Source organism: Tiliqua scincoides, chromosome 1, assembly GCF_035046505.1.
Source record: "Tiliqua scincoides isolate rTilSci1 chromosome 1, rTilSci1.hap2, whole genome shotgun sequence".
Taxonomy (NCBI): domain Eukaryota; kingdom Metazoa; phylum Chordata; class Lepidosauria; order Squamata; family Scincidae; genus Tiliqua; species Tiliqua scincoides.
Genome location: NC_089821.1, coordinates 73,088,599 through 73,104,321, shown reverse-complemented (window position 1 = coordinate 73,104,321; position 15,723 = coordinate 73,088,599). Strand labels below are relative to the sequence as shown.

The following is a 15,723-nucleotide window of genomic DNA, read 5'->3' as shown; positions in this document are numbered from 1 at the left end:
ACGCTACAGGCACTGAAAAGTAGCACTACTTCAGCCCAAAGACATACAAGGTGACCTTGGCCATCAAAACACATGCTGCTGAGAGGCCACAGGCCTGAATTCAACACCAGTCATAAACTCCTGGAGTGACCTTGGGCTAGTTCTTATGCTGTTCTTTCTGTTACTCCCTTAATCTTTTCTCTCATTTGATACATCCAAAACATAACCAATGCTTCATCTAATCCATCATCCTGCTTCCCAGAGTGACCAACCAGATGCCTCCCAGAAACCTACAATCAGGTAATGCAAACAGGCTTCTCCTGTTGATCCCAGCAACAGGTATTTAACCTTTATTCACATGTCGTTTAACAACTGCCCACTTAATGATGGATCGCATATACAATGGCGGTCAAAGCACAACAAAGAGGCTCTTAATGAGGCTGTCAGGTCTCCCAAGGCCTGCAGCAGCATGTCTGTTTATACAACAAAGAGGCTCTTAATGCAAAGAAGAGGCAATCTATCTCCAGTAGCCTGTGCGGCCACCTAGCGTCTGGCAGGGAATGTCTGTTTACACAACAAAGGCACTCGATTGGGCTGAATGTTCGCTTAATGACCTAATCACATAACAGGGATCAGAGAACATATCCCCATCATTAAGTGATGCACACCTGCAATTTCATTCCATTAGATTCCATTATTCATCCCAACTGGTTGCTGAATGCGGCATAATGTCTACACCAATGCATTCTGGGGTAACAATGGAAAAGCAAGAAATCTGGAAGTAGGTTTTTAAAGCTATTTTTCCACTGATTTGGTATTCACTAATTTTTTTTTAACCACTGAGAGTTCTGGAACTGAACCCCAGTGGATAACAAGGCATGACTTGTACATTGAGGGTGCTAAATGATGCTGAGAATATACTTAACCAATTTCACGTGGTAAATTCTTAAGGTACAGTCACCATATAGAATTCACTAAAACAGTGTTTCTCAAACTGTGGATCAGGACTTACTAGGTAGAGTCGCAAGCCAATTTCAGGTGGGTCCCCATTCATTTCAATATTTTATTTTTCATATATTAGACTTGATGCTGCCATGGTATGTGATTGCACTTGGGGAAATGTTACAGATCTGTACTTTTAAACAGGCTACTATGTATATGCTTTTAACAATGACAGTCAATGGGACTCACTCCTGGGTTAGCATGGGTAGGATTCCAGCCTAGGATTGTTAAAAAATTTCCCTGCTTAGTGATGTCACTTCTGGTCATGACATCACTTCTTGTGGGTCCTGACAAATTCTCATTCTAAAAAGTGGGTCCCTGTGCTAAAACTGTGAGAACCACTGCACTAGAACATCTAGGCTATTCCTTACAGTGGCAGCTCCACAAAATGGCATAGTCCATGAGAACATACCATATGGATAACCCCAACTGCATGGACCGCAAGGCACATTCCCAGCAATGGCTGGTGGTGGTGGTGCTGAGACTCTTCATGTGATTGAGGAGACTGATGAGGTGAACTGCTCCAACACTGTGTGCTTCTTTGCTGAGCTTGCACCACATGAAAGCATTTCCAGCTGCTTCCATGTGGTAGCCATAACCAAAGAATCAGCCTTACCCACATGTCTTTGTAGATTTTCCAGTTTAATAGGGGTTATTGAAAGTACTAGGGAACGTCTAGCAGCCTCAAGATAGCAAGAGCTAACTGAAGGAGAAGAGGAACAGATGGGTGTAACAAGGGCTTGCGGGTCAGAACAGGCACCCTCTCTCTTTCTAAAAATGAGAGGCTTGTCAGCATGTTACAACTAATTGCACGCACTGACCAAAATGATGAGGACACTGAGCAGAAGAACATCAGCTATTGTGTTTACCCTTAAGATAGTCTTGCACAGTGTCATGGAGATATGTTATGATGTCCAAATCTCTTCTGGGAAGTCACCAAGCATCTCTATTAGATACTCGGTAGACAGCACGTGACCTAACCAAAGGTGTGAATATAACCAATAAGAGTTCTTAATTTTCCCTTCTCCAAAGAGTGTGATTCATATAATAGTCCATTCTTGCTATCTGCGCACTCGGTTTTTGTGGATTCATTTATCCGTGGGAACAAGAGTGACACTTCATGTCATCCACTGCCTGTTTTCAGCTATCCACGGCCATTCACTGCATCTGTGGTCATTCTAAAGCTCTCTGCAGCCATCCTTAAGTTATTCACAGCAGGCATTTTGAAGGTATCCACAGCCATCTTAAAAGATCAGCAGCCATTCTGAAGATATCTACTGCTGGTATTCCTGACCAAGTTAGCTACCCTCCCCCTAACCCAGTGGTTCTCAAACTTTTTTGATTGGCAGCTCCCTTGATCTACAGGGACATTGGCCATGGTTTCCCATTAGGGCTACAATCCTATACATTGTATAGGGCAGCGGGTTTTTCAAAAGGATTCTGTGACTTCCTTGACTTGTTTCTGTGATTGGTTTCCTTAGGAACCACTGCCCTAACCCCACTGATCCCACAGGATCGATGATTCGGTATCTGCTGATTTGGCATCCACTGGGCTTTCCAGGAACCTAACCCCAGCAGATAATGTGAATTGACAGTACAGTACATGTGATCCTAAGTCACTTATAGGGAAGTGCATTCCATTGAAATTGATGGGTTTCAGCATAGTACCTTTTAAGGCTTGAATGACAGCAATTAAGAAACAAATCAAAGCATCTAATGGAGAGATGATGAAAACATAACATAGCATTTGAGTTAAAAATGCATTACGTTAATGGGCTATTTGGGCCTGGAGGCGTGCACTGAAGTTTGCCTTAAGTCTTCACTGAAGTGTCTAATTTTGATTTTTTGTTATATTCTCTTTGGTTCACAGCTGTAGCAATGGAGACTTAATACGAGAATCTGGCTTAGAGCCAAAGCTCATCAGAAATGCCCCAGAAAATGGCTTCCCCATGGTGAGTTAACTCATTCAATGGCACAAATCCACATGTTGAATACAGGCAATCTGGCTGACAGAAGGACAATCTGACACAGGAAACCCCTTCTCGCTGGTAGCCGCATGGCAAAATACGAAGTACGCTTGGGCAAAAGTCTTCATAGGTCTGTATATTCTATCTACTATATTTTCCTGGTTTTTCAACCACTTCCGGATCTTATAGGAAGTTTCTACACACCCATTAAAGTTTAGAGTAACAATGGTTACGATTACTCCAGCTACAGACTGATACTTTAAAAGCGCAAACAAAGTATTTCTACAACACCCCTGGGGAATCAGTATTCTGATAAGTACAACTGGCCTGACCCCTGTACATGGGATCATGCCAAAAGTAACATTAACCCATTTTTGTCTGGCTCACAGTATATACATTTGGTCCCTGTTGCATATATGCAACATTGGGCAGAAATGACTTAATGGATCACATTTCCTATAAGTGAGAATGGAACTAGCTGTGCCAGTGACACTTTTAGATTATTGGGGGAGGCCTTCATTGAATGCCACTCCCACCTCCCCCCCCCCCACAGACACACATTAGGCTCACCTCAGTCAGCATTTATAATTTCACTAAACATCTGTAAAAGTATTCTCTGTCTATTTTCTAGCCAGTTTCTTTCAGAGCGCAACACAATATTCATTTCTTCATTGAGGTTTTCTGCACAGGATTATTAACAGTGATTAATGCAGTTCTGATCTTTAATACTATAAATACTATCAAGATTGCATGTGCCTATTTTGACAGATGTGCATTTTCTAGGAACTCACCACTAAATGCAACTTCCCAAAATCTATACACCCGAGAAAAGATATATGTGCCCCTTTCACGCTTGCTTCCCTCTTAGAGAAAACTGCATGTGTAAAGCACTCCTAACACACACACCTCAAGAGAAGACTCCAAAGACTTATTTGCGTGATACATTTTCTGTGGATAATAGATAGATTCATGATTTGGAACAAGGTACTTAGTTTTTTTTACAAACATTTAGACTTGGCAACACTAAAACAGGGGTCATCTGTCAAACAAAAAGCACAAGCACTGAAAGGAAATAAAAGCAAGCACATGTAAAAGACAGAGAAAGAGGGAAACCAGAACATCCTTGTTAACATTCCTGCCAAATTTCCTCCTCCTGCGCACATTTCCATCTTCCAAAAGCTGACACCTGCAGCCCACCATCTGGTCACGGTCATGCAGCTCCAGAATCATTGGGAGGGCATGGCCTGGTTTGAATTTTGAAGTGTTTATTCTAAAGGGCATTTTGTGTTTTTCAAATTCACTGATGATGATGGCAATATGGTGTCATCAATGCTCTCGGTGGCTTCCCAGAGCCCAACAGTGCAATACTATGCATGTCTACTCAGAAGTAAGTTCCACTGTATTCAATTAGGCTTACTCCGAGGAAAATATGTATAGGATTGCAGTCTAAATGAACTCATATGAAACTGTCTCAGCAACCTTAACGTTTTCTGTCCTAGCTCATTGTTCCTTGCTTTCCCATGCAGCATGCTTTCCAAGCACTCTTTCCATGCATACTGTAACTTGTTATATACATGCTTCCCTCCTGCCTCACCTCCTGTTTCTTTGCATTTTGGGATCAGGGTTAAGTTTATTTGTTTTAAAATGACACAAACAGCCCAATCCGTATGCCACCAGTGGTGATGCGGCTGCACCAAAAAGATGTGCAATTCATTCAGTGGCATACCTGGTGGGGGTCCAGGGGGGCCACATGGTCCAGAGCGACAGAAGGGAAGGGGCGGCATATTCAGCCAAAAACCAGAAGTTACTGTTTTCTACCTCCAATGGGCATTCTGAGGGCTGGGGAAGCCACACGCTACTCCAGTCCTCAAAACGAGTCCAGGGGGAGGCAGTGGGCGGCACCTCCAGGAGGTACTTACCTTCAAGTAGGCTGTCAGACTACCTATGGATCCCCTTGGACATATGTCACCTATTTTAGTGGCATATGTCCAAGGAGGAAAAGGAGTGGGGAGGTGTACAAAAGAGGAGAGAAGATCTGGCATGTGCCACTGCCACCAGATCCATCCATTCCTTCCTTACCCCTGGCTCCTCCTCCTTCCTCACCCAGAGATGCCCCCATTCCTCTTACTCCATCCACTGTCCCTTCCACCACCCATCCACATCTCTGCCTTACCTGGCACCACAGACAGTGTTCTCACCATTGAGGAACCACACACACACGGCCACCAGCGATTGCATTGGCAGCCTCATTGGACTTGTCAGCACAAACTGGCAAGTGCAACATCACATGACAGATCCAGGCACTTCCCCCTGGATGCACACACTTCTGCCAGTGGAGCACACATTCCTTCAGTTGCCCCAAACCAGTAGGCTTGGACCAAAAAAACTTGTACAGTCAGATATGAAAAGCCTTTCAGACTGTTTGTTTTACTGGAGTTACAAAATCTCATATATTGTGTGTACATGCATGTGTAGATGCATGTGCATGAAGGAGAGACGTTACGCTGAAGCAGGAGAATTCAGGCATCCATATCAGACTGCAAAACTGTCAGGGATTTGCAATCTGATTTTTAAGTATTAAAGCAAAATACTAAAGAAGCAGTACAGAATGAATGGCGATACAAAACAAGTGATGACGACCACTGCTAATGTTAAACAGTGTCACTGTAACATAAAGTTAATTGTTTGTTTGGGGCTTTTCTATGAAACACTGATTTTAATGCTAAAAACCTAACACAATGCAAGACAGTACATTTTTAGATATGAGGCTGCTAGCAGTATCCATAAATCATGCAAAACAAAATAAACCACCGGTGTGCTCCTTCTAGCCTTGATACAGAGCCCTGCACACCCTTACAACACGTTCATGGAGCTCATGTACAAACAGGCTTCCTCACGCACTTCAAAAGAAAGCACAACACTATGCACACCCCTTCACATCCCACAGAGTTGCCTGTTCTCTTTCAGAGAAGGGAAATTCTTACAGGTGGGGCAGCTCATGCACATGCTGGATCTCACGTTGAGCACACAATGCATTGCCTGATTTGCTCATTCAAATCCACCCTATCCTTGGCTTGTTGGAAAGTCACCTCCAACACTTTGGAGCAGGAGAGCTTTGTTGCCTATCCCAAGACTTACGTGAGAGTTCCAAAGTTGTCATGTGAGTCATGACGTCCTTGGGAGTCAGCTAAAATTCGTTAACTGTTTTTGCGTTGCTCTCTACACACGTACAGCTGCAGCCAACAAATGCTTAATAATCGTGCATTATCTGAGGAATGATCAAAACATATTTATCATCACAAGATAAAGCACTGTGTGACAGCTTTCTAGACTGAAGGCATTCATCCTGGAGTTTGCATGCTATTACAACAGCATGATTTGCTCAGTTATATACATGTGCCAAATACCTTTATCACCTGAGCCAAGCTGGGCCATACCCCAAACACAATGGCATTCTGTCCCATTTTCTACCTGCATTGTAGTTACTTCTTAAACACCCCAGCTAACCAATGCAAAATGTTTAGAGCAGGGATGTCAAACATAAGGCCCGGGGGCCGTATGCGGCCCGCAGAAGCTTTTTATCTGGCCCTCGGGCTCTCAGCTGCTGAGCAATGCTGAGGTCTCACTGCTGAAAGGGTGGCCCACATGATAATTGGGCTCCCCCATATCTTGAAATATGATCAAGATTTGTGTATTTTTTCTTCTGTCAATTGCAGCTAATGAGTTTCTACACAAGAAACTTGTGCTTGTGTAGTTTTCTGGTTTTGACCTGTTTAATGACATCACTTCCTGCCAAATGACATCATCACTTCCGGCCCTCAGCAGGCATCATGAATGATATTTGGCCCGCTGTATGAGATGAGTTTGACGCCCCTGGTTTAGAGGCTGCTCTGAGCAACAACAGGCAAGACCTTAATAAATGTGATGAGAACCTGGAATCAGAAACAGAGCTTTAAGGATGATACATGCCTCTCTCTCTATTAGACTTTTAAATCACTAAGGATTAATCACCAGTTTCATCTCAGAGAAAATGGTTGGCAATTCAGCACATTAGCTTTGGTGAGAGAATGTGCACAAGTTAAAAAGCACCTGAGCCATTCATTGCCCCAGAAGATTCTGTGATGGAGTGGTCATCAGAGATGAGAACTTGGGAGATGTAAGGTTGTCAGCAGAGTGGGGGGAGGCAGAGATGACTGAGATTTTTATGAGCTGATTGGAACTGGAAAGAAAATAACCACAACTCAGGCTAAGACCCAATTTCCTTTGCTTTTGGCACAAGATCTAACTTCATATATGTAGCGAGTTGATCAACATAAGCAAAAGCAGTGAAATAAAACAGGCATTTCAGTCTAGCAGTTCAAATGTTGAGTTTCACATCATTAAATTAATACCCAAAGTGGAATCTGTATCCCTGGCAATATTTACATGAAAGCCAAATGTGTTTAGTTCCACGCCAGTTACTTGTGTTGAACTTTTAAAGCTGACCTAGGCCAGACGAAAGTTGAAGGGAGGGCCATGATGCATAACAAAGGGCGCAATCCTAATCCACTTTCCAGCACTGGCATTGCTGTGTCAATGGGATGTGTGCTGCATCCTGCAGTTGGGGTTCAGTCACGGAGACTTCCTCAAAGTAAGGCAATGTTTGTTCCCTTACCTTGTAGTTTTATTGTCCTTATGTCAGTGCTGGAAAGTTGGTTAGGACTGCAGCCTAAGTGAAGCATCATTCACAACACCATTTGGTCCTTCCTCCCTGGAGCAAACAACTTGCTTATGATATTTTCTACATCCTGGAAGCTATTCTTAATTCTTCATGCTATCCTTCTGTCCAGTTGTTTGATGCAGGACTCTGTTCTATCCTGGTACAAGCTACTGGCTTCTTTGGATTTCCTACTTTTGACCATCCGAGAAGCTGATTCTACTTATTTCACGCTACTCATTTTTTCTTACCTTGCCTGAGTTTTCCCCAAACACTGATTCTTTGCTAATCCATCTATGCCAGCTTGGATGTGCCCACTGTACTATGTGCTCAAGCCTAATCTTGCACTGGCCTGCATCCTGATGATGCTGGCCCTGCACAGACTTCCTGCTTCTTGGTTTTCACAAGCCCTCTCACCCACTTTTGTGGCCAGGGTCCTGTAATAAATTTAAACACATCTATTCTCATCCCTACTTACAAATATCTTTCACTGTTACTCAGCAAACATTTTCTTTCTCCTGGCTGCCATCTCTGCCTGGATCATATACAGCATACCATCAAGGTAGCAGAGATGGAAGACCATTCTGAATACTCCAGTCATCAAAATACTCTATTTATCCTTGGGGACAATCCCTGTAGGATCCTTTGTCAAGGAAATTGTGTCCCAGCATTACTGGATGCTGCTGGTACTCATGCCCATAAACACCAGCTGGGAAATGAAAGATGTGCCAACTTCCGTATCTAGAACAGAGGGAAAGGAGAACTAAAGAAAGCCAAAGAAGCCAACCAGAAGAAGGTGATTGTGACAGAACAGAATACAAGACTGCAAAACAGAAAGTGCAAAATGGAGGATAGGGGTTGTCAGGGCCACAATTCTGACCATGACAGTAGGAGCAATGGAAAGACTAAGGGTCCAGTCCTATCCAACTTTCCAGTGCTGATGCAGCTGCAATACAGCCCCAAGGTACAGGAACAAATGTTCCATAGCCTTGGGGAACCCTCCCTGACTGCCCCTAAACTGCAAAATGCAGCATTGGCACAGATGCATCAGGGTTGGAAAGTTGGATAGGATTTGACCCTATGGCTGCAATCCTAACCAACATTCGAGCAGCAAGGTAAGGGCAATGCAGCTCCAAGGTAAGGGAACCAACACTGCCTTACCTTGAGAAGGCCTCCGTGACTGCCACCCAACTGCAGGATGCAGCATATGCCCCACTGGCACAGCTATGTCCGTGCTGGAAAGTTGGTTAGGATTTGGCCTAAGATAGATAGCTGAAGCATCCCTGAGCAATAGATGCTCAGAAGGAGGGCAGGTTGCATTTGGGAGACAACAATGTTGTCCACTGCCAGGACACTGCAGCAAATAGCCTGTTAAGGACCATATCCCTTTGCACAATGGACGCACTAGGAAAGCAGCAAACAGCATAAGAAATACATGAAGGTGGACACAACCGCTACCAGGAACTCCTAATCAATCATACCAAAAAATTAAAAAATTTAAAAAAAAACTCAGCAGATTAGTGCATTTTAGGACAAACTGGGGATACACTAATAGGCACTTTGTCACTGGGATTTTATACATTCTCCATTGGCACCAGTTCAAATGGAGTGGGCAAGCGATTGCAAAGATGCAGCAAGAGGTTATCCATTCATCTTTATGTCTGGGATAGAAGACTCCCAAATAGGATGCCACACTTCCTTTCATTTGAATTTCTAGCTTGCTCAGGTTGCGCACTTCGACTTACATGTCTTACTCAGTTTTAATTTTATATTTACCATTGTTTGGGATTTTTTTTTTTTAACAAACACAATACAGTGCCAACATGTCACCAAAATTACAACCAAGAACTGAGAACAACAAATGAATAGCAGCTACCTATAGTGGGGCCACCACTTCTGGACCAATCAAGGGAGAATAAACTTTTTGAGAATATCTCAATTATAACTTTGGGCCTGAGGCATGGGCTAAGCATAGACAGGAATGAACCATGTTTGTGCCTTCACTAATTCACTGTAGTGGAGGCCTACAGCCCCATCCTGCCAACATCACCTCTTTAGCTTAGGCTTGGATTGATGTCACACCTGTGAGTGGCACCCAGAGAGCTTCATTATCACTTTCCTTTGAGGGTATCATTAACGTATTCAAGAACTGCTGGCATTAGTCTGTTAGGCTGCAATCCTATAAATACCTGGGAGAAGGTAAGGCCACACCTGAGTATTGTGTCCAGTTCTGGTTGCCAAATCTCAAAAAGGATACAGTGGAAATGGAAAAGGAGCAGAAGAGAGCAACCAAAATGATTGCTGGGTAGGGGCACCCTGCTTATGCGGAAAGGCTACAGCGTCTGGGGCTCTTCAGTCTAGAAAAGAGGTGCCTGAGGGGAGACATGATTGAGACATACAAAACTACGCAGGGGATGGACAGAGTGGATAGAGAGATGCTCTTTTCCCTCTCACATAACACCAGAACCAGGGGACACCTGCTAAAGTTGAGTGTTGGAAGTGTTAGATATTTCTTTACCCCATATGCAATTAGTCTGCGGAACTCCTTGCCACAGGAAGTAGTGATGGCATCTTGCCTAGATGCCTTCAAGAGGGGACTGGACAACTTTTTGGAGGAAAAGTTCATCATGGGTTACAAGTCATGATAGATATGTGCATGTTCCTGGTTTTACAGGTAGGCTATCTCAGAGTGCCAGATGCAGAGGAGGGCACCAAGACGCAGGTTGTGTCTTGTTCTCTTGTGTGCTCCCTGAAGCATTGGTGGGACACTGCGAGTTACAGCAAGCTGGACTAGATCGGCCTTTGGTCTGATCCAGCGGGGTTCATCTTATGTCCTTATGACCCTTTGAATTTAATGGGGCTTACTTCTAATCTAAGAACCAATGCAGTTCAGAAAAGAGTGGTGGGTCAACAGGTTCAAATTCTATGCAGCCCCTGGACTCACTAAGTAGCCATAAGTCAGGCTATCTCTCAGCCTCAATGCCCAGTCTGTTAAAAGTGGGACAAATAGAGGAAGGTTGGCCTGAGAACCAGCACCACAACAAGAATGATAAAGCACTGTTCACATCATCCTGAGTCAAGCTGAATGGATTTTACCACCAAAGAGAGCTGGAGAAAAAAGCTAGTCTGTAGCTAAACTCATCTAGTCCTGGCTTCCTTAAATGCTTCAAAGGGCATAAGATGACCTTCTAACACAAGTTAGCGAAGGCAGAATAATTCTGAAATGGTTGCATTTATTTTACTGCCCTGCCCATTGATGAAGAAAGATTGTTCACCTTGAAAGCTTTAAGCAAACCTTCCCTGCTAATACAGCAGTATCCCTTGCAAAAGAAAAGAGACCTAGGCAGGCTGCCATAACGCTGGCCCAGGAAGGAATTTTTCAAAAGGCTCCCTGCAATTTTTTTTTCTCTTAAGAACAGACTATCTCTCAAGGTAGGTGCACTGCTTTCCTTGCTAGCAGCTCAGGACGGAGGTGAAGAAACCCAGATAGTTTGTAACAAGAGCTTCCAAACCTGGTGGGAACCTGGCAAATTTCACCTTGAGCCACAATCACAGCTTTTTTAAAATAAACAAAGTGCAGGCAGGAGAGAGAGAGAGAAAGCCTGCAACAGAAAAACCCCCTGTTCATCATTCACATGATTTGCAAAGAAGATCAGCATCAGACAGAGCGGGCAAAGTAGCACAAACCGCAATGTTGTTGTAAGACAATGAGAGGAGGAACAAGAAGCAGCTCTTACCTTGGCTTCACATTTCTTGTGACAGGAGAGGTTGCAACCTGTATGGAGACAGAAGGAGGGAAAGGGGTGGGGGGGCAGAGAGAGAGAAAGGGGGAAATTAAAAACAAGAATCTTGTGTTCCAAAGTAAAACATTCAAGAACTGAGGAGGGAAAGGGCCTCATGGGAGGGGGGCACCAAAGCAGGGCTAGAAAGAACAGAATGAGTAAACCCCCCCCCCCTTAAAAGAAGCCCACCTCAGAGTAGACTGCGCTGCAAAAGGGGCCGCTTCCAGGCTTTTTGAAATGACTCCTGTAAGAAGGGGAAGAAAAGCTACACACCACACGCAGGAGGGAGGGAAGGCAGAAGGAGGGGGAAAATAACCCTCTCGGCACGCTGGCACCTAGCCAAAGATAGCCTGGGCTGCACAGGTACGGCAACGCCAGCCCGCTCCAACAGCTCCAGTCCTGGGGATAATACTAAGCACATTGTTTAGGAGCTGCCTGCCAGCCCACTGCGCTGTCAGAGGCTGCCCTGAGGCGCTGCATTTTTTCCCCCTCTTTCCACCCCCCTTTCGTGACTAAACTTTATACACACACACAAAAATGAGCCGAGCCCTCCCTCTTTTGGGGAGTCATGTTTCTAAGACGTTAACTCCAGCAAGAATGTTGAAAATGTACAGGCTGTGCTCCCCTCCTCAGGAGGCAGCATCACTTTACGGTTGCATGGACTTGGAACAGGACCAGGGAAAGAAGGAGGGGGCTGGTCCAGCCCCCCTGCCCAAAAAGCTGGGTTATGAAACAAAAGGATGAGCCTAATTTTCACAGCCTACCTTGCTTTGCTTTTGTTCAGCCTCTTGCTGCAAACCATCCATGGGCAGCAAGGCAGCAGAATCATTACTGTTTTATTCCATAGGGCATTTAGGCCTGAAAAAGGGGCGGCTTTGCAATCTTCATTATCCTCACAAGGATGAGGCGGTGGATCATTAACTGTTCCCATTTTACAGATGAAGAACCGAGGGCAAAGGAACAAGGCTAGCTCTTTGACCAACTACTCAAGGTATGAAACTGTGCTCTGGAGTCTTCGTCTCCTGAATCAGACAATAAAACAAAGCAGTTTTCTAGGCAATATGCCAAGAGTTCTGCTAAAAGGGCTGAACTAAAAAGCACCAAGTGTAATGTTGTGGCCACACTCTACCAAAAGATACAAAACATTTACACTGTAGCTTGCCCAGTACTGTATATGGGAATTGGCCTCCTCTTCCACCAAAGCAGTGGGAGCCAGGGGACATCAACAAGGAGCAAGAGAGGACAGGACTTTGTTCAGATAGAGCCCCTGCTTGTGGACATCACAACATGCTCTTCCAATTCACTTGCATTATAACATGAAAACAAAGACGGGCATCATTATCATCATATTTCCTACTTATCTTATTACCCATTTTATTAGAACAATCCACAGTACCTGAAAAATTAAGGCTGCAATCCTATGCATAGTTTCCTGGCATAAACACAATTGAACAGAATGGAACTTATTTCTGCGTAGACATGCATAGGATTATACTGTAAGTTGGCTGCCTTTTTACTGGCAGAAGCCTGGCAACCATTCTTAGCACTGCAGACAATGTGGTCAACTTTTATGGCCTGACAGAGATCTAAACCATAGTCTTCCACAGTCCATGTTCAACTCTATCCTCTTTAAGCCATTGGGTCTCCACTAAAAGAAAAACAGGGGGCATTTGTGAGCAAACTGTTTCCCTAAGGCAAACGTTTCTCAAACGTTTTAGCACCAGGACCCACTTTTTAAAATGGCATTCTATCGGGATGCACCTAGCTTTACGAGACTTTAAAAAAAGGTGATCCAGAATGAGATAATATTTTTATTTATTTACAAAGAAAACTCAACCCATTTCAATTAATGAGGCAGCCTTAATGAATAGCCTCAAAGTGGGACCCAGTCTTCACCTGTACCCACTACCTGTCATTGACAGACTTGGGGGGAAAAACAGACCCTAAGACCTTTGGGCGCAATCCTAACTCAGAAGTAAGTCCTATTTTGTTCAATGGGGCTTACTTTCAGGAAAGTATGGTTAGGATTGCAGCCTTAAAGTGCAAAAGGGAAGATCTCTAAAGAGTAAAGGAGGACAAGGTATCCGTCTATTCTTTGATTAAAAACCTTCAGCAAGGGCAGTGTTTTCTACAGTACCTTAATAAAATACAAATAAAAATAACATTTAATTCAGCTAAATTTGTGAAGCAGCCAGGTTTTTTATAGTGCCCCGTTAAAATAATTAAATAATTAAAAAGATTATTTTAATTGAAAAGCAGTGGGCAAAATAGATTGACACCCTGTGCACCTTTACAGGTTTTCCTTCATTCCTGTGTGGGTGACTTTTCTCCAGCACAGTGATGACAGGCGATGCTCTAGAACAGGGGTGTCCAAACATTTTGGCAGGAGGGCCACATCATCTCTCTGACAATGTGTCAGGGGCCAGGAAAGAAAGAATTAATTTACATTTAAAATTTGAATAAATTTACATAAATGAATATATTAGAGATGGAACTTATATGAATGAATGAAGGTCTTGGAATAGTTCAAGGTCTATAAAAGGCCTTGCACAAAGCAAGGCCAGCCTTTCCTTCGCTACCACTGCTGCATCACAGACATGAAATAGCATGTAGTGGAGGAAGCCCTCATCCCACAGCTCAGATGAGAGGTTGAACAGTTGTCCGCATGCTGAGAGTAGTTGCATCAGGCCAGCACGGGCTCCAGCAAGTCTCCGGAGGGCCAGAGGCTCACTGGAGAATGGGGGCTTCCCAAGGGCCTGATTGGGAGCCTCTGAGGGACGCAAGTGCCCCCGAGCCGGGGTTTGGGCAACCCCAGCAGACCCAGATTCAAAACCCCACCTGACTATAAAAGTTCATTGAATGATCATCCCAGTCTTTCACTTGCAGCCTAGCTCACCTCACAGAGTTGCAGCAAAGATAAAATGAAGGGGGGAGGAGCATGTCCACTGACCTGAGTTCCTTGAAGGGTAAGTGGGATTAAAATGTAATAAAGTAAGCTAACCTGGTGCTCTTGCTTAGAATCACTCTCAAGCAGTATCAGTTCGAGTCTCCTTTGCTGCTCCTGGGAAGCAGATTTCCTCTGCCCCTTGGTGCAAGAAGCCTATGAGCAATTCTGTGCATACACCAAACACTGCAGGTATGTAGGAAAGGCACAGGCTGCAGCACTGGATGGAGAATTCAGCTACCTAGAAATCCCAGATTCCTTTGTGCAAAGATACGCTTCAAAATGTGTGTGGACAAAGTCTGCTACAGTCTCAGAAGCCAGAGACATGGGTGGACAAGATTTTCCAGGGGGTGGGACATCAACACCCTCTACTGCTCCATGCTCCTCATGGTATTGTTCCAAACAAAATGAGACTACACATGAGAAACTTTGCCTACCTGCTCCCTTTTCATAAGTGATATAGATTGCAGGATTCAACTTTTCTGGGTGCAGACTTTAGATGGGGCGGCAATCTGGTGTGGAGCACACTCAACTGTGCTCTGAGGCACAGGCAATAGAGACAAGCAACAGGTCATGCATCCAGAGCATTTTGGTTTGCAGGCCAGCAAATAGCTGTCTGTACTCCAGGCTTGGGCTACGAAGTTACCAGTTGTTAACTGCAGCTTTAGCCCCTGTTGTTTACCAAGAAAACAGAAAAGCCACAATGATACTGCGATAGGGCTCAAAAATCAAAACAAAAAACACACTTTCAAATTATTTCATATTTGGTGATTTTTACATGACTGTGTGGGGTTGGCCCCTAGATTTACTGTAAAAGAGAAGTAGCCAAGAACTTCCACCCATCTGTGGTAATAAGTAACAATGCAAGCATGGAAAAGTTTTACAGCCTATTCCAGGGTGCCCCTCCATTGCCAAACTCTTATTTATTTTCCACATTTTTATACCACTCTTCCTCCAAGGAGCTCAGGGTAGTGGATATAGTTTTTCCCCACCTTTTGTCCTCATAGCAACCCTGTGAGGTAGGTGAGGCTGAGAGAAGTGACTGGCCTCAAGGTCACCCAGGAAGCTTGTGGCTGAGTGGGAGATTTGAAGCCTGGATCATCCAGGTCTAAGTCCACTCTCCCAAACCACTACACCATCCTGGCTCTCTAGACTAATCCAAGTGGGTTCCGTTGGAAGCACTCATGTGGATGGCAAAAAGCTACACTATAGCAAATCAATTTAAAAAACAATGTTTCTTTGCTCTGGTGATTTAAAAACAGCCTTGCTGACCTTTTGACTCCAAGATAAGAGTCATTAAGAAGACAATCCATCAGCACTTCACTCAGTCTTTCCCTTCACCAATGCAAAGGA

The 15,723-nt window shown here is 44.1% G+C and overlaps 1 protein-coding gene across 1 annotated transcript in view; it reads right to left on the bottom strand.

Moving 5' to 3' along the window:
* Positions 1–15,723, bottom strand: part of TNS1 (tensin 1) — a 365,505-nt gene that overhangs the window by 216,255 nt on the left and 133,527 nt on the right. Inside the window, exon 3 of the mRNA XM_066611663.1 lies at positions 11,382–11,419. Coding sequence (XP_066467760.1) covers positions 11,382–11,419 — 38 coding nt within the window. The remainder of the gene's footprint in view (positions 1–11,381; positions 11,420–15,723) is intronic.